Raw genomic sequence first — 20,120 nt, 5'->3', positions numbered from 1 at the left:
AATATTCTCCAGTTGCCTGAACCCTATTGTATTTGCACCACAAATTTTCTCCTGATGGACACAATCCATCACATGGCTTATCATCAGTAGCGGACTTACGGAAGAATATGGCCCAAACATCTCTCTTGATTGCCTCCACATTTTCTTTATTTCTCCTAATTGCCTGCCCATAGTATATCTGCAAGTTTTTTATTTCAGTTTTAGTTAACCGACCCTGTCTGGTCAACAATTTTCCATCTTCCCATATCAACAGTCAGTTTTCTCAGCCATGTTCCCAAACATTTTTGAACATGGCCTACACATTCTATTTTGCTAATAATGGCATCTCAGTATGGCTTAGAGTTCACTACATTGTTGTATGCCTTACTGTCATCATCGCCAAATATTTGGTGTACCGTACGCCTCTTGTTTCTACGGAGCGATGAAATATTTGTTGTATGTGAACTTTCATACCACCACTTGTTCTTCAAAAATTAGCCACACAGGTGTGTTCCTTATGTTCATTGACTTTATAACATTTGCAGTATTTAGACATTATCTCCACATCTAACACTTTACTGATGTCTACACTCGTGGCAGCCACTACTCCATTCAGAGAAGTATGTCCTCTTTTCTGCCAACTTCCATCAAGTGCAACTGCAATATCCTAAAATCCGTCATTTTCTTCCACTGCTTCCCTAGCAGCCAGTTTCATGCTTTCCTCACTGACTTCTCATACAGCTTTCTCTAATACTGCAATCAGTTTTTCAAATTTATTTGGTGATTGATGTAAGTTCATCACTGAACAAAAATGTTCTCCCTGCAGCCATGCCCTTGCCAATGGATTGTAAGGAATAAACTAATCTAGTATTGATTTCATAAGGGGCACTTGCATCTGGTTTTGAAGAACTCGTAAATGAAATCACAGCTGAGCATTTAGTGCAAATTAAATCCAAAGCAATTGCTAGGCCTTTTCTCCCACTGGTGCTCTCACAAATTTTCACATTCTGTGTGTGGTGTCACCGCCAGACACCACACTTGCTAGGTGGTAGCTTTAAATCGGCCGCGGTCCATTAGTACATGTCGGACCCGCGTGTCGCCACTGTCAGTAATTGCAGACCGAGCACCACCACACGGCAGGTCTAGAGAGACGTACTAGGACTCGTCCCAGTTGTACGGACGACTTTGCTAGCGACTACACTGACGAAGCCTTTCTCTCATTTGCCGAGAGCTAGTTAGAATTGCCTTCAGCTAAGTCCATGGCTACGACCTAGCAAGGCGCCACTAACCATTTCAAGAGAGAGTCTCACTTGTATCATCCAGAATGCTGTATACAAATGATGGATTAAAGTTAAGTATTCCAGCAGCTACGTACTTTTCTTTATAGCATTCATTACGTATCCTGTTTCAGACCTAACGCCAGCCGGCGTGTGTAAATGCGTGTCTTTCGGTTACCCGTCACTGTGGACTGGCTGTCTTGTCAGTCCACTACATGTGACTCACCACACTGTCTACATTGTACAAATTTAGAAATTACATCTGATAATATTCTCAAGTTTATTATAATGTTACTGCACCCCTTGTCACTTACAGTAAATTTGTTGTAACTCTCTTGAAATGATGAGAGCTTCTTTGATGATGCACTTGTTGAAGAATTACAATTAGAAACATAGTTGCCCGGTGACATAACCTCCTGTACAGAAAGCTTTCTAAACTTGTTTCCTCTAAATTGTCGTTTCTTGAAAATGCCTTTACGTTTTGTCATCTTCAACAAACAGAACAAAACATACGTAAACAAGCACTGCAAACGTAAGTATAACAACTACTCGCAATCATACTTGAACAAAACTAACCTTGTGTTTGAAAGCGTGTTAAAAAAGAGAGAGAGAGAGAGAGAGAGTCAAAACATGTTGAATTTGTTGCACTGCTTCATCACATTCCTTGGTCCAGGTGCAACTAACTCCTTTCTTCAATAGTTTAGTCAGGGGATTAGCAATGGTAAGATAATTGTTCACAAAACGTCTATAATAATTTGCGAGGCTTAAGAATGACTGTAATTCTTTGGTAATTCTTTGGTACTTCTTGGTGTTGGAAAGTCCTTTACTGCTGTGGTCAAACGGGGATCCAGTTTGACACCTTCCTCACTTATTATGTGTCCTAAATATTGTACCTGCGATTGGGCAAAGGCACACTTCTCCAGTTTCACACTCAGGTGGACTCCTTTCAACCTTTCCAATACATCCCTCAATCTCTCTGCATGTTCCTTTATGGTCTTAGAAAAAATGATAATGTCTTCTAAATATACTAAACATGTTGTGAGTTTTAATCCGTGCAGCAACAAGTCTACAAATTTCTGGAAAGTGTCAGGTGCATTCCTCAAACCAAATGGCATTCTTACAAATTCATATAGTCCCATAGGTACAACGAAAGCAGTTTTATGGCAATCAGGAAGTGCAACAGGGACCCGGTGATAACCAGAGTGCAAATGAAGTGTGGTGAAAAACTTACATTGCCTAGTCGGTCCAAGGTTTCATCGATACATGGTAGGGGATATGTGTCCGGAGTAGTTACTTGGTCCACCGTCCTCATATTGACACATAGTTGATAGGCTTTCTCAGTATTTATGGCTTCTTTGGCACGTCAACCACGGGAGATGCCCACGAGCTTGAGGAAGGCGGAATAATTCCTGCTGCTGAATCGTATCTTCGACTACTGATTGCAAATGATACGGTAAACGATATGGCTTTTCTAGAATTAAATTTTCACTCTACAGCGGAGTGTGCGCTGATATGAAGCTTCCTGGCAGATTAAAACTGTGTGCTGGACCGAGACTCGAACTCGGGACCTTTGCCTTTCGCGGGCAAGTGCCAGTGTGTTGGTAACAAGGAGGCCAGTTGACGGGCCTGCAACTAACCTGCCTGCGTGCTAGACACAATGGACTAGTTTCCGCAGCTTGTGGTCTAGTGGCTAGAGTCACTGCCTCTGGATCACAGTGCCCCGGGTATATTCCCGGCCGGCTTGGGGATTTTCTCTGCCCGGCGACTGGATGTTTGTGTTGTCTTCTTCATTTCATCATCATCATCATCATCATCATCATCATTCGTGACAGAGGCTAGACTGGACTGACTAAAAATTGGGACATCGTATGAGCGCTGATGACCGCGTGTTTGAGCACCCCACAAACCAAACATCATCAGCATCAACACTGGACCTACACCTGGAGTTATGTAGAATGAAATTTTCACTATACAGCGGAGTGTGCGCTGATATGAAACTTCCTGGCAGATTAAAACTGTGTGCCGGACCGAGACTCGAACTCGGGACCTTTGCCTTTTGCGGGCAAGTGCTCTACCGACTGAGCTACCCAAGCACGACTCACGCCCCGCCCTCACAGCTTTAATTCTGCTAGTACCTCGTCTCCTATCTTCCTTCTAAACTTCACAGAAGCTCTCCTGGGAACCTTGCAGAACTAGCACTCCTGGAAGAAAGCTTCGCAGGAGAGCTTCTGTGAAGTTTAGAAGATAGGAGATGAGGTACTAGCAGAATTAAAGCTGTGAGAACGGGGTGTGTGTCGTGCTTGGGTAGCTCAGTCGGTAGAGCACTTGCCCGCGAAAGGCAAAGGTCCCAAGTTCGAGTCTCTGTCCGGCACACAGTTTTAATCTGCCAGGTAGTTTGATATGGCTTCTGCGCAGTTGGCTGAGCTTCAGCAGTTGGAATTTCGTGCTGAACCAGATCCGTAGCTGGTAGAAACTGCCTTTCTTCAAACAACCAAGAAAACTAGTCTAACACTGGCTGTAACATATTTTTCTCCTTGATATGTAAATGGCTTAACTTTTCTGACAACTGATTTCGTAATGGTGATGCTACGTAATGCACTTCTCTAACTGGAAATTTCTTTTTCTTCCGTCTCTTCTTGTCTTTACTTTGTTGAATCCCAGCTCATCCCACTTCTTCCAAAATCTCTTGTCCACTAGCGACAATAGTACCTTTCGGCACTGTAACATCTTTCACACCAAAATTATCTGTACTCACTGGTATTGCAAAACCTCTGTTTTCTTCCTGGTCGACAAATACTTCTGTTAATATAAACTTGTTGACGATCTAACAAATCATTCTGGATGAGTGGATCCTCCAGAATGTGTCTTCAGCTGCCTCCCATTCTTGACATCCATCCAAAGAATTTTTCCACTTCTGCATCTTATCCTTACAGGTTCTTATTGCCCACATTCATGGTTTTATGGGAGACTGTGAACGGTTCCTTTCATAGCTTCCTTGCATCTGATGGGTTGGTGCACTGCCGAAATGATGAATTGCTTCACCTAACTGCACAGTTCACGTTCAATAATTCACTATCCCCTGATAACGATGCAGGAAGTCATCACTAATGTGATGTTGAAGTCTCGTTTCTGTAGCCTCACTACTTCCATCCAAGACCACTAATATGAAATCGGGGTGGGTGCAGCACCCTTCAATCATTTTTATCTACAAATAACACACTAACTTGTGCACCAGTATCAATTAGAATCGTAACTAATTTGTTCCTGACTATGCCACTTACATCTCTTTACTCTCTCTGGTCCTCATCAGGTGTATTATTCTAGTCGGGGAGGGGGGGGGGGTAGCGGAGCCTGCCCCCCCAGTCGTTTACCAGATTTGACCTCACGTTGCAGCGGTGACTGCGCATCCGATAAGAAAAAATAACGACTTTGTTGGGCAAACATTCTTGAGATGGCCTACAGTCTGGCAAATAGTGTAGAGAGATGCGCGACAGCACATTGCCTTGTGGTTAGGTCTCCCACAACGCTGACAAATTACTTCCCTTGCTAATACTGCTAATGGCTCCGGCAGACGCGGTGTGACAGCGCAGAAGCCCAATACATCTTCGCGTACTATTGCGAAACGAACAGTATCAAACAGAGAGGTGGCGCTTTAGCTTCTCCACTAATTTGGGGGACAATGCCGCGAATAAACACATCAATAACACAAGCTTCTGCTTCCGAGCGCAAAATCTTGTTCTCACTGGCTTATAGGTACGACAAGATACAGCTTGTATGCGATCTACTAAAGCATCATAATCCTCGTTAGCCATCTGCCTAAGAGTTGATAACTGATCTCGGTAATATCCTATACCTCTGGTGTCGGAATAATGCGTAATTAATCCGCAGGCCAAAACATCAAAATCATGTGTATCACACAATTCGTCCACTGTCTTTATGAACATTCTTGCTTCGCCTGTCAACTTCAATCTGGCTACATTGGCCAATAGATCATCCGGCCAGGCATAAGTACTACCCACATCACGAATACTCTGTACGAACGTAACCACATTTTTATGGGACTTTCCAGAAAAGGTGGAAATGAAAGAAGCCGCAGGAAAATTGCTTACACTTGCCATGTTAGCTGAGGTAGTGATAGTTGTATTAGTGACAAAATTAGTATTAGCTGTCACGGGTTGTACAGTTGTTACAGGTGTGGAGCTAGCCACAGGTACAGAAGTTCACACACTGGCTTCCAGCGTCTGTTTCAAGATGCGGTTTTGCTCGATTAACTCTTGATTTTGTATGAATAATTAGTTTATTCTAGCATTAATATCCTCGAGTGGATCTTGTGAGACAGCTGCCTCTCAGGGAGTATCCCATTTCATTGCTCGAGTTCCTATTGACATGTTTACAAAATCAGGGGGCTCTAGTGACCAAGAAATGAATGTTAAAAAAAACCAAAGAGGGACCACAAAATAACCTTGTCTGGTGGTGGACGGCCTGCGATGTTAAGGTTTGAAGCGGCGCTGCGACTTACATCGAAGTTGAGTTGGCTCAATGTGCTGGTGGCGGGAACAGCGTGGTGAAGTGGCGAACGGCAGGATCGTTGGTGGATGTCATAGATGCAGACTGGCTGCTACTGGACCCTCAGGTGATGGCGGATGTGTTGGCAGCTGATGGCGGTGGCTGTCCCGGCACTTGGCTGCATGCCCCTCACGCGGCGGTGGACGAAGTTCGTCTCGTGTTGCTGGTTTTTTCGGACTCAAGTGGCAGCGGCACAGCGGCGCGCGTCCTGTGGGTTTCTACTGACACAGCCACATCCTGTGCAGTGCGAACGTGGCGGCCGGCTGGCGCATGCTATATGCGCGAAATGTTCGGCACTAAAATCGTAATGAAGTGGAAGCATCCCGCCACGGCGTACCGCTCATTGTCCATAGAAAAGTGCTAATGATGTTATAACATGGGGCTACTGCCAAGATACCCTTGCTGGGAGAATTTAAATTATCGACAAAGTTGCTATGGGAACGAATCCCGATTCTGACACCAGTTTGTTTAGGAACGGCTCTCTTAGGAGTGGCTAAGGCGGTGGGCAAATGTGTTGAAAGAAGTTGTTCTGACACCTTTTCTTGAAATGAGACCATTTATTGGCAGAAAAACCAACAGATGCGAATTCAAGTGGGCAACATGAGTCAGGCCTGGGGAGGTGTGGCAGCTACAGAAACAAAGTTCTCGGTGCCGCAGTGGGAAGAGATGATGATCACATCCACAGGGCGCATGGCAGAGAGAGCATTTTCAGCCGACAGGCAGCATGGTGACTCTAGGGCAGGGTGCTTCCAGCACGGCCATGCGATTTCCTCCGTCCTGATTGGCCAGGAGCCGAGAAAACCACGGGGGGAGGGGGGAGGGGGGGTGGCATGGAAAATTCGAAAGCATGACTTAGTCATCTTCGCCTAAGTGGCATTACCTAGTCAGCACACGAGGGAGGCATGTGATCGAGATTGCCCACCTCGGTGCTCACTAGCTGTTGCCAGACCATGGAACGAGAAAATTACAGGCAGCTGAAGCAACCAGCTAATGCTTCTACCGGCTAGTGCTTGACCATAACAAGAGAATGAAATAAACCTTTTAAAATAAAATAAAGATAGAATCCCCTACTATCTGGCTCAACCTTACAGTCTTCATTAGTGTGCATCTGTCACAGAAGTAACTGAACTGATGGCTTTTCTTTTTTCTGTTATTTACATTGTAAATTTTTTGGTGTAAAGCAATTGCTAGGCTTACTATTTAGGGCCATTTTCACTGTTCAAGTAACAGTAAGTTGGTCAACAGCTATTCTTAATGGCGATAGGCAAGAATTTTTCACGTTGAAAACAATTTTTATCAATATTAAGAATGACAGCTACTTCCAATACTATTCTATTTGTTCATTCATTCATTAAAATAATTTAGTTTCACACTTATAATTTAATACTATATGTGTAATATATGCCAGCTGGATAAATTTAAAAAGTTAAAAGAATTACATAGAAGAATGCTACGTGTTTATTTAATAGCTTACTTTCACTATTTAATTCACAAAGCGACAGCTGTACAGGCTATTACATTCCTCCAACAGGCACAGCTACCAGTACCGTTGATGGACACAAATAAAAATAAATGAAAACAAATACTTGTAAGTTTGGGGACTACGGGGCATATCAAAACAACACATACAATATGTTAAATATGTTGCAGGTGAGACAAGGCGACTGTACCGGGAGGTAGTGTTATTGACAGAGGACCGCAACCTACGCGTGAAGGCGCTGGGGCTGGACGTGCCGGTGCGCGAGGTGCCTGACTTCGTGCGGTGGGCGGGACTGGGCTGAACCCCCACCCTCACTCACACACAAACAGGTCCCACCGCCAAAGGCCGCAGCTGCTAATGCCGCGGTCCGACTTGCCCAGGTAGTTCGATGGAATATTTCTTAAATCTCTTCCCCCCCCCCCTCCACCCCCCCTCTCTCTCTGCTCACACTTAATTAATAATCAGTTTTTGTTTTGTTTTTTAGTAGTGATATAATTTGATATACACTTTTATATTGCAGCAAGCAGCCGTATGTTGCGCAGTCAGCAATGATGCTGTGAGGGGGGGTGCCATAATGTCTCCAGACTCAGCCAGCCCAACATGCGGCTGTCTCATTTTTTGGTACAAAAGCCTTGAGGTGCATCATTTCTCACTAAACACATTGAAATTTGATTTAGACTAATGTCGTTACCTCTGCGTGCATATCGTGTACTGTACTGATAGTAATGCATGCTCTGCTGTATGTTGACCAGTAATGTATTTGTATATTTTATTATGTTTGGTTGTGAAATGTATCACATTCCCACCAAATCAAAGGATAAGTCTATACATTGTACGGTGTGTGTGACTTGACAACGAAGTTGTTCCATTGTGGTGAAGTTATTGGCTGTTTCTTGTTGTTAGTGAGTCCATTGTTATTTAAGATGTCTGCACTGTCTCATTTTCTTTTAATAAAGCTCTCTGCGTGTCAGGGTATGTAAATGTCATGTACTTATTTATTGATTTTTATATTTATGTGTTTTACTATCACTCTGGTTGAATTTTTGTTTGTCGGGTGTAGGATTTTGTTAAAACTGTTTAGTAAGTGGTTCACATTAAAAATTGTGCAAGTTGGTGCAGTGATCAGAAGTGTGTAGCAATGGCTTGTAGAATTTTGTTGTGCAAGTGTGCTGGCCTTTCGTGTACTTATATTTAATACCTTTAACGTGTGTGTGAGTGGGATTTGTTTGTAAGAAGTTGCCATTAAGCCAATGTAGATACTTTGTTCAACAATAAAGTGAATATTTTATAGACTTAGTGTATAAAGTCATAATACTACTGTTATGAAATTGTCTCAGGAAATGGAAATGGCATTTCAGAGAATATGATTATTGATGAATGTGCGGTGATCAATGCTCAATGATAAAATTGAAAATATTGGTTTATTTTCAGTGTTCGATCTATCACATAGGGATACCATTACAAGATTGTAAAATTAATTGTTCATGTACACAGTATAATGCTGTAAATGTGGGTATATAAATATTGCATGTTTAAAGGTTTCTTATGTTTCTAATTTTATTCATGTCTCAAGATTATCATGTATCCAAACAATCATATTGGAAAAATTTATTAAGCCTGATTTCATATAAAAAAAAAGGTGTTCTGTCGTTCGTGATTGATCTATATTAAGTCACAAGAGTATTTTTATAACTGATGTTTTGTCAGTGAGAATCTTAAAGCATATGTGATCAGTGTAAATAATAGTAGCAAACCTGTTCAATTAATTATTTTTGTTGTAATTAAAATATAATTACAGTTGTTTGCTGGTGCCAGATATAACCATTCTGGCAGTAGAAAATTCCTTATAATAAATGAAATGTTTTGGGTACCTACTTCTACTACATAAATGTCTTAGTTATTTAGTCTTTATCTTTCTTTCTTTCTTCTTCTTTTTTTTTTTTTTTTTTTTTTTTAAAAAAAGAAGAAAGAAAACCATTGGTATGCTCTTACGAAAGACAGAGCAGTATTACCAATGTTAGTGTATGAGTGAGAACATTGTGTTTAAATTTTGTACTTTGTTGTTTACCATCAGTCCATGTTTCATTAACATTTTCCCCTGGTGCAGGCACAGTATTTGTTACAAGTGGTATCTTCATTGCTATTTATCTTCTTTTGTGATCATCTTGTAGCCATCATCAGAATGTTTCTGAAGTGTTTTGTGACTGTGAGAGTCCATCAAATTGATAATAATGTTTTATATATTATAGTGACAAGTATTACAGAATTTTGATCTTATTTCTGTGTGTAAAGCACAGTTCTTCAGAATATAAGAAGTATGTTATTTGGTGATGCTTCTTGATAGACATGACTTTATATATGTATATATATATATAAACTTCGTATGCAAGAAGTTAAATAAATAGACTCCCTTCTTGTACCGTGAAGTGAAGTGCTTCAACAATGACTTATGCACATTGTTTGGGGTAGATACTTAAATAATCTCATGTATGGCAGTTGGAATTATTGCATAAAGGATGAATAAATATATGTATGAAATATAAGATCAATCTTACTATGATGTTGTGTTTTAAAGGAAGACTGTATTTTTCCAGAAGTGCTTCTCTTTAAATTATAAACAGATTTGATCATAAACTATTTTTCTAAACCTCTAATGAAGTTTGAGACTAATCAATATATCATTCTGTGGTCAGATATCTCTAGTGCCTGAGCTTGTGGGTTCATTCTAATCACCCAAACTGCATTTTCGCATCTACTTGCCAAGAAGTTTTTCTGTAGTAGTGCAAGTTCACAGCATCTTTTTTAGCCATTATAGCCACTTATTTGAGAATAAACATTGAGCAATGGTGTTTTAATTTAAGTCTTGCACAGCATTAGAGTGATTATGTGAAATTATATGTAGAGTTCAAGGAAACACTTGTGCACAAGTCATATTGATGTAAATTGTTATCTCAGTGACAACCGCAGGGCCACTTTATGCTAATGTTCATCATAATTTTACTTATGGGGTGTAGAAACTATTTTAAATGGCTTTCAGAAGAATGGCTTCATTTAAATGAAGTGCTTTTACCAGCACTAGAACATTTTCTGTACATCAGAAACGCTTTTTGTCAGTGATGAACATGTTCATTTTTGTAAACAGTTTATTGGATGAAGATAATATCAAAGTGTATATGAAAATATATGATGTTTGTTTTTTACTGTGTATATGAAACATTTGATGTTTTGGAAAACCCACTAGATGTAACTGTCACTGTGAGAAAATTTTGTGAACATCGTTACAAATTATACAAACAATAAATATATCAAGTGAACAACTAATTTGATTATTTTATTATTTTCGTCATAAAAATTGGAAATATGTTGTTTGTGTTGCATGAAACATGGTTCCTTGAATTAGCGCAGTAATAATATGTGCATGAACGCTTTCTTACTCTCTTGCTTCTTGTTGCAATTTGTCTTTTGTTGATTGATTACTCATTAAGACTGAAAGTATATTGTAATATGACAGGGAAAAGAAAATTGGACATTAAAAGGTGCTCTATTTTACTAAATACTGTATTAACTGTCAAACTAAGAGACAATGTGGGCAGCATATTATGTTATGCATACTGACGTTACTTGTTGCAGTTAGTCAACAGAACGGAAAGTGTAGGTCCCTTTGAACATCTGACACAAAGGAAGTTCCATGGTCTAGATTGCGTGTCCCCCCCCCCCCCCTCTCCTGATAGTATATAGATCCCCCTCAAATGAGACATCAAGTGAGGTACTGCAGTGGTTAGCACATTGGACATGCATTTGGAGGATGATGGTTCAAACCTGCATTCGATAATTCAAATTTAGGTTTTCCATGATTTCCCTAATCCAGACAAATCCTAGATTGGTTCCTTAGAAAGGCCATGGCCGAGAGCATGTTCTCTGTTAATGGGACGTCAAACCCTAATCTTACTACTTCCTTCAGCTAGGGTCTTAGTAACCTGGCCCTACTTTCTGACCTTTCTCAGCCTTTCTCTCTCTCTCTGGCCAGCCACTCTTGTCTTCTCATAAGTTTACAGTGATTTTTCCTTTTGATACAATTAAAGAGTAAACAAGCTGACAGTCATGCATAAAAATTGACAGAAATGAGAAGGATAGTTGATTAATCAAAACAAAGAGGAATACAATCACAACTTCCCTATTTCCGTTTCCAGTTATTCATCCTGGTTTTATTATTAACTAGTATTATGACTTGAAGTGTTTATTAACTTCACAGGAGTCAAATTTTGGTTATTTCATGTCCTTGTTTCGTTTCCCATCTGCACATTCCAGCATTTGATGGAAGTCTCTTCATGATCTTTCTTCCATTTTTAGTTTTCTATCTTTACCTTTCCTTTATTTAACTTTCCAGCATACAAAAGAAATAGTGACCTTTCTATTAGATTCATTTCATGTTGACCATGCAGCAGTTAATCATCACTGTAAATAGACAAATTGCGTGTTGTTGGGAGAGAAGTATAAAGGTCATCAGAAGTCAGCATGCATCCGCTGTGTGAGTGGAGCAGTTTTATTTTGTACTACTCACAGAAATCTATTTTAATTCTAGAGCGCAATAAATATGAAAGGATGTTCGATCAAGGCTTAGTAAAAACCAAAATCCAGCTATTGAATGTTCATCTTTTTGGGATTCCCTTGCTTTCCTTTTTCTTTAGAGAAATGTTTTTGATCATGATTGCAGTTTAAATTTATATTTTACTTCCTTTTTCATTGAGATACAACTTTTCATTTTCCGATCTTGATTACCCTTGTAGGGTGCTTTAAGATCAATAACCCTTTTTACAATGTAAGAATTTGAAATAAAATGACTTGAATTTGAAATAAAATGACCAACAGAAATGGTACTGTTTCCAGTACTTGTTTGAAATTTCCTGTTGGTAGACCAACAAGTCTATAAAATCTCCAAAACTAAATATACTTGTACTACAGAAAGTGTAGATTCTTAGCTGGAAGCAGCGCAAAGTTTACTTAAGATTACTGAAGTTTTGTTGGTTTCTCAAAACATGGAAAAACTAAGTGAAATGAAATGCTGCCAAATGTTATGGCTGTGTAGCCCAATGTTACTATTGTTACAGATTAATGTTATAATTACTGGGAAGGATACAGAAATGTTTATAATATGCTATCATGTGATAAACGTTTCTCTACTGTAACAGTAATTTTGGCAATGTGTTGTATGTAAAGAACAAGGAATTATACTGATTCATTACAGTTATTTTATAGTTAGTGTGTGTGGCAAAATATTTGGCAATGAAATTATAAGGTGTTCACACCACATGTGACACACATCACAGTTGTGGAAAATATTCCCAGTTTTACACACGGAGAGGAAGCATTAAAACAAGTAAGTTGTGAACAAAATAAATATTTGTCATTAAGCAGTGTTTTGTATTAAATGTGATGGAGGCTGCACATTATTGTGATAAAATATGGGTTCCCACATAGTGTACAAATATTGTATCTGGTTTGTAGTTTCTTCATGTTCTAGAAGTTACACAGAAACCTATGTATTCGTACCCTGGAAGATGGTAACCTTTACTTATGTAGCACTTGTATATTTCTGGTTTTCCCTTTGATGGAAATTTCGAATCATGCTTCTGTATTTGCAACTTTGTCATAAAATTGTAATGTTCTGAGTTTCATCACTTCTGACAATACTCATTAAAACTCCATGTCCTTCTATTCAAGATCTCCAAAGAAAATAGTGAACAATGGTTTTTCTTTGTTGTCTTCTATCACAAAATAAAGGGTTCAACACACATGGGCACATACACCCACTCCTTCCTTGCTCTGTGCGGTATATACTAGTACACACCTAGCAACTATTTTGTTCATAGTAATTTGTAAAGGTATGACAATAATGGTATCAACAGTTGCATTCAACGAAGAAAATTATTTAGGAGCCTCCAGGACATGTCCAATTTTTTTTCTTTTTTCCCCAAGTGTTTCTCCAATATTGAGAGCACAGAGAAACATACTGGTATATCTTAAGCAGTGTAAAATAAATGTCACCAGAGGTAGTACCTATGTACTGGTCAACATACTGGATTCATATTCAGGAGGAGTGGGATTTACAAATACCAGATTGGCCATCTAACGTAGGATATTTCTGGAAGTTAGTTCAAGCAAATATGTGCTAGTTCTCTCAAAAATACCATACTTTCTCCCATCCTTGCTCAACGTGGGTATTCGCTGTTGCTTAATGATTTTTGTCAACTCCAAACTACCTGCAACCCCCCTCCCCCTCCTCTTCGTTAGTGAGGAACTACATGGCAGCACATTGATGGAGTGTAGACCAATGTCAATTAGTTTCATTCTTTTGTCAATCTCTGTGCGATAGAAACAATCAGTTCCCAAAATATTCAATAAGTTGTGTTAAAAGTGTAGAGTGAGATATGCTAATGATTTGTTTTATTTTCATTGAAGGATTTCAGTTTATGATTGTGTCCGATTAATTCCATTGTGACACACTGCTATTGTATTAGTATTGGAAAGCACATGTGGCTCTCATTGATGATGATAAATAGTATAGGAATGTACATATGTCAAGGGGTCAGACCATTCCATCCATAGTTCTCATCCTATGGTGTGCGTAGCACTGTGGCAGCAGTAGCTCCAACAGTTCTGGGGGTCAGTTCTCTATCTTTGCTGAAAGTCTCCTCTAAGATTGGACTGCAGACAAACACGGGGTGGGAGAGGTGCAGAGTAGTGTGGATTCATGTGGTCGTTGAGCCACTTGGTGGTCAGTTCAGTAGTGCATCTCATGACGATGACAATATGTGTTGCTAAAACAATGTGCCTATTGCACTCCAACATCTTACACTGCACCCATGGATTATATATATATATATATATATATATATATATATATATATATATATATATATATATCTAAAAACAAAGATGATGTGACTTACCAAATGAAAGTGCTGGCAGGTCGACAGACACACTTGCCTAATCAGGAAAGAGGGAAGGAGAGGGAAAGACGAAAGGATGTGGGTTTTAAGGGAGAGGGTAAGGAGTCATTCCAGTCCCGGGAGCGGAAAGACCTTAGGGGGGAAAAAAGGACGGGTATACACTCGCGCACACACACACACACACATATCCATCCACACATATACAGACACAAGCAGACATATTTAAAGACAAAGAGTTCGGGCAGAGATGTCAGTCGAGGCAGAAGTGCAGAGGCAAAGATGTTGTTGAATGACAGGTGAGGTATGAGTGGCGGCAACTTGAAATTAGCGGAGATTGAGGCCTGGTGGATAACGGGAAGAGAGGATATATTGAAGAGCAAGTTCCCATCTCCGGAGTTCGGATAGGTTGGTGTTAGTAGGAAGTATCCAGATAACCTGGACGGTGTAACACTGCGCCAAGATGTGCTGGTCGTGCACCAAGGCATGTTTAGCCACAGGGTGATCCTCATTACCAACAAACACTGTCTGCCTGTGTCCATTCATGCGAATGGACAGTTTGTTGCTGGTCATTCCCACATAGAATGCATCACAGTGTAGGCAGGTCAGTTGGTAGATCACGTGGGTGCTTTCACACGTGGCTCTGCCTTTGATTGTGTACACCTTCCGGGTTACAGGACTGGAGTAGGTGGTGGTGGGAGGGTGCATGGGACAGGTTTTACACCGGGGGCGGTTACAAGGGTAGGAGCCAGAGGGTAGGGAAGGTGGTTCGGGGATTTCATAGGGATGAACTAAGAGGTTATGAAGGTTAGGTGGACGGCGGAAAGACACTCTTGGTGGAGTGGGGAGGATTTCATGAAGGATGGATCTCATTTCAGGGCAGGATTTGAGGAAGTCGTATCCCTGCTGGAGAGCCACATTCAGAGTCTGATCCAGTCCCGGAAAGTATCCTGTCACAAGCGGGGCACTTTTGTGGTTCTTCTGTGGGAGGTTCTGGGTTTGAGGGGATGAGGAAGTGGCTCTGGTTATTTGCTTCTGTAACAGGTCGGGAGGGTAGTTGCGGGATGCGAAAGCTGTTTTCAGGTTGTTGGTGTAATGGTTCACGGATTCCGGACTGGAGCAGATTTGTTTGCCACAAAGACCTAGGCTGTAGGGAAGGGACCGTTTGATGTGGAATGGGTGGCAGCTGTCATAATGGATGTACTGTTGCTTGTTGGTGGGTTTGATGTGGACGGACATGTGAAGCTGGCCATTGGACAGATGGAGGTCAACGTCAAGGAAAGTGGCATAGGATTTGGAGTAGGACCAGGTGAATCTGATGGAACCAAAGGAGTTGAGGTTGGAGAGGAAATTCTGGAGTTGTTCTTCACTGTGAGTCCGGATCATGAAGATGTCATCAATAAACCTGTACTAAACTTTGGGTTGGCAGGCCTGGGTAACCAAGAAGGCTTCCTCTAAGCGACACATGAATAGGTTGGCGTACAAGGGGGCCATCCAGGTACCCATGGCTGTTCCCTTTAATTGTTGGTATGTCCGGCCTTCAAAAGTGAAGTTGTGGGTCAGGATGAAGCTGGCTAAGGTAATGAGGAAAGAGGTTTTAGGTAGGATGGCAGGTGATCGTGAAAGGAAGTGCTCCATCGCAGCGAGGCCCTGGACGTGCGGAATATTTGTGTATAAGGAAGTGGCATCAATGGTTACAAGGATGGTTTCCGGGGGTAACAGACTGGGTAGGGATTCCAGGCGTTCGAGAAAGTGGTTGGTGTCTTTGATGAAGGATGGGAGACTGCATGTAATGGGTTGAAGGTGTTGATCTACGTAGGCAGAGATGCGTTCGGTGGGGGCTTGGTAACCAGCTACAATGGGACGGCCGGGATGATTGGGTTTGTGAATTTTGGGAAGAAGGTAGAAGGTAGGGGTGCGGGGTGTTGGTGGGGTCACGAGGTTGATGGAGTCGGGTGAAAGGTTTTGTAGGGGGCCTAAGGTTCTGAGGATTCCTTGAAGCTCCGCCTGGACATCAGCAATGGGATTACCTTGGCAAACTTTGTAAGTCGTGTTGTCTGAAAGCTGACACAGTCCCTCAGCCACATACTCCCGCCGATCAAGTACCACAGTTGTGGAACCCTTGTCCGCCGGAAGAATGACGATGGATCCGTCAGCCTTCAGATCACGGATAGCCTGGGCTTCAGCAGTGTTGATGTTGGGAGTAGGATTAAGGTTTTTTAAGAAGGATTGAGAGGCAAGGCTGGAAGTCAGAAATTCCTGGAAGGTTAGGAGAGGGTGATTTTGAGGAAGAGGAGGTGGGTCCCGCTGTGACGGAGGACGGAACTGTTCCAGGCATGGTTCAATTTGGATAGTGTCTTGGGGAGTTGGATCATTAGGAGTAGGATTAGGATCATTTTTCTTCGTGGCAAAGTGATATTTCCAGCAGAGAGTACGGGTGTAGGACAGTAAATCTTTGACGAGGGCTGTTTGGTTAAATCTGGGAGTGGGGCTGAAGGTGAGGCCTTTGGATAGGACAGAGGTTTCGGATTGGGAGAGAATTAAAGGGAACAGCCATGGGTACCAGGATGGCCCCCTCGTACGCCAACATATTCATGGGTCGCTTAGAGGAAGCCCTCTTGGTTACCCAGGCCTGCCAACCCGAAGTTTGGTACAGATTTATTGATGACATTTTCATGATCTGGACTCACAGTGAAGAACAACTCCAGAATTTCCTCTCCAACCTTAACTCCTTTGGTTCCATCAGATTCACCTGGTCCTACTCCAAATCCCATGCCACTTTCCTTGACGTTGACCTCCACCTGTCCAATGGCCAGCTTCACACGTCCGTCCACATCAAACCCACCAACAAGCAACAGTACCTCCATTATGACAGCTGCCACCCATTCCACATCAAACGGTCCCTTCCCTACAGCCTAGGTCTTCGTGGCAAACGAATCTGCTCCAGTCCGGAATCCTTGAACCATTACACCAACAACCTGAAAACAGCTTTTGCATCCCGTAACTACCCTCCCGACCTGGTACAGAAGCAAATAAACAGAACCACTTCCTCATCTCCTCAAACCCGGAACCTTCCACAGAAGAACCCCAAAAGTGCCCCACTTGTGACAGGATACTTTCCGGGACTGGATCAGATTCTGAATGTGGCTCTCCAGCAGGGATACGACTTCCTCAAATCCTGCCCTGAAATGAGATCCATCCTTCATGAAATCCTCCCCACTCCACCAAGAGTGTCTTTCCGCAGTCCACCCAACCTTCGCAACCTCTTAGTTCATCCCTATGAAATCCCCAAACCACCTTCCCTACCCTCTGGCTCCTACCCCTGTAACCGCCCCCGGTGTAAAACCTGTCCCATGCACCCTCCCACCACCACCTATTCCAGTCCTGTAACCCGGAAGGTGTACACAATCAAAGGCAGAGCCACGTGTGAAAGCACCCACATGATTTACCAACTGACCTGCCTACACTGTGATGCGTTCTATGTGGGAATGACCAGCAACAAACTGTCCATTCACATGAATGGACACAGGCAGACAGTGTTTGTTGGTAATGAGGATCACCGTGTGGCTAAACATGCCTTGGTGCACGGCCAGCAAATCTTGGCACAGTGCTACACCGTCCGGGTTATCTGGATACTTCCCACTAACACCAACCTGTCAGAACTCCGGAGATGGGAACTTGCCCTTCAGCATATCCTCTCTTCTCGCTATCCGCCAGGCCTCAATCTCCGCTAATTTCTAATTTCAATTTGCCGCCTCTCATACCTCACCTGTCTTTCAACATCATCTTTGCCTCTGTACATCCGCCCCGACTGACATCTCTGCCCAAACTCTTTGCCTTTACAAATGTCTGCTTGTGTCTGTGTATATGCGGATGGGTGTGTGTGTGTGTGTGTGTGTGTGTGTGTGTGTGTGTGTGTGTGCGAGTGGATACCTGTCCTTTTTTCCCCCTAAGGTAAGTCTTTCCGCTCCCGGGATTGGAATGACTCCTTACCCTCTCCATTAAAACCCAAATCCTTTTGTCTTTCCCTCTCCTTCCCTCTTTCCTGACGAGGCAACAGTTGGTTGCGAAAGCTAGAATTTTGTGTGTATGTTTGTGTTTGTTTGTGTGTCTATCGACCTGCCAGCGCTTTTGTTTGGTAAGTCTCATCATCTTTCTTTTTAGATATATTTTTCCTACGTGGAATGTTTCCCTCTATTTTATATATATATATACCCAAAAACAAAGATGATGCGACTCACCAAATGAAAGTGCTGGCAGGTCGACAGGCACACAAACGAACACAAACATACACACAAAATTCAAGCTTTCGCAACCAACTGTTGCCTCATCAGGAAAGAGGGAAGGAGAGGGAAAGACGAAAGGATTTGGGTTTTAAGGGAGAGGGTAAGGAGTCATTCCAGTCCCGGGAGCGGAAAGACTTACCTTATGGGGAAAAAAGGATGGGTATACACTCGCACACACACACATATCCATCCACACATATACAGACACAAGCAGACAGACAGACAATTTCAACCTCATGTTAAACTTTCCACCTTCTAATACCATGTCACCCTCACAACACCCCCACAACGACCCCATAGGTCTGCTTGTGTCTGTATATGTGTGGATGGATATGTGTGTGTGTGTGTGTGTGTGTGTGTGTGTGTGTGTATACCCGTCCTTTTTTCCCCATAAGGTAAGTCTTTCCGCTCCCGGGACTGGAATGACTCCTTACCCTCTCCCTTAAAACCCAAATCCTTTTGTCTTTCCCTCTCCTTCCCTCTTTCCTGTTGAGGCAACAGTTTGTTGCGAAAGCTTGAATTTTGTATGTATGTTTGTGTTCGTTTGTGTGCCTGTCGACCTGCCAGCACTTTCATTTGGTGAGTCGCATCATCTTTGTTTTTGGGTATATTTTTCCTTCATGGAATGTTTCCTTCTGTTATAAATATATATATATATATATATATATATATATATATATATATATATATATACTCCTGGAAATGGAAAAAAGAACACATTGACACCGGTGTGTCAGACCCACCATACTTGCTCCGGACACTGCGAGAGGGCTGTACAAGCAATGATCACACGCTCGGCACAGCGGACACACCAGGAACCGCGGCGTTGGCCGTCGAATGGCGCTAGCTGTGCAGCATTTGTGCACCGCCGCCGTCAGTGTCAGCCAGTTTGCCGTGGCATACGGAGCTCCATCGCAGTCTTTAACACTGGTAGCATGCCGTGACAGCGTGGACGTGAACTGTATGTGCAGTTGACGGACTTTGAGCGTGGGTGTATAGTGGGCATGCGGGAGGCCGGGTGGACGTACCGTCGAATTGCTCAACACGTGGGGCGTGAGGTCTCCACAGTACATCGATGTTGTCGCCAGTGGTCGGCGGAAGGTGCACGTGCCCGTCGACCTGCGACCGGACCGCAGCGACGCACGGATGCACGCCAAGACCGTAGGATCCTACGCAGTGCTGTAGGGGACCGCACCGCCACTTTCCAGCAAATTAGGGACACTGTTGCTCCTGGGGTATCGGCGAGGACCATTCGCAACCGTCTCCATGAAGCTGGGCTACGGTCCCGCACACCGTTAGGCCGTCTTCCGCTCACGCCCCAACATCGTGCAGCCCGCCTCCAGTGGTGTCGCTACAGGCGTGAATGGAGGGATGAATGGAGACGTGTCGTCTTCAGCGATGAGAGTCGCTTCTGCCTTGGTGCCAATGATGGTCGTATGCGTGTTTGGCGCCGTGCAGGTGAGCGCCACAATCAGGACTGCATACGACCGAGGCACACAGGGCCAACACCCGGCATCATGGTGTGGGGAGCGATCTCCTACACTGGCCGTAGACCACTGGTGATCGTCGAGGGGACACTGAAAAA

The 20,120-nt window shown here is 42.7% G+C and overlaps 1 protein-coding gene across 1 annotated transcript in view; it reads left to right on the top strand.

The window, feature by feature from the left end:
• LOC126175843 (telomerase-binding protein EST1A) overlaps window positions 1–10,623 on the top strand; it is a 328,328-nt gene extending 317,705 nt beyond the window's left edge. Inside the window, exons 24-25 of the mRNA XM_049922850.1 lie at window positions 7,473–7,682; window positions 7,823–10,623. Coding sequence (XP_049778807.1) covers window positions 7,473–7,603 — 131 coding nt within the window. The 3' untranslated portion in view covers window positions 7,604–7,682; window positions 7,823–10,623. The remainder of the gene's footprint in view (window positions 1–7,472; window positions 7,683–7,822) is intronic.
• Window positions 10,624–20,120: the final 9,497 nt, after the last annotated feature.

This window comes from Schistocerca cancellata, chromosome 1, assembly GCF_023864275.1.
Source record: "Schistocerca cancellata isolate TAMUIC-IGC-003103 chromosome 1, iqSchCanc2.1, whole genome shotgun sequence".
NCBI lineage: Eukaryota > Metazoa > Arthropoda > Insecta > Orthoptera > Acrididae > Schistocerca > Schistocerca cancellata.
Note: the sequence above shows the minus strand (reverse complement) of the source record. Positions and strands in the feature narration are given on the sequence as shown.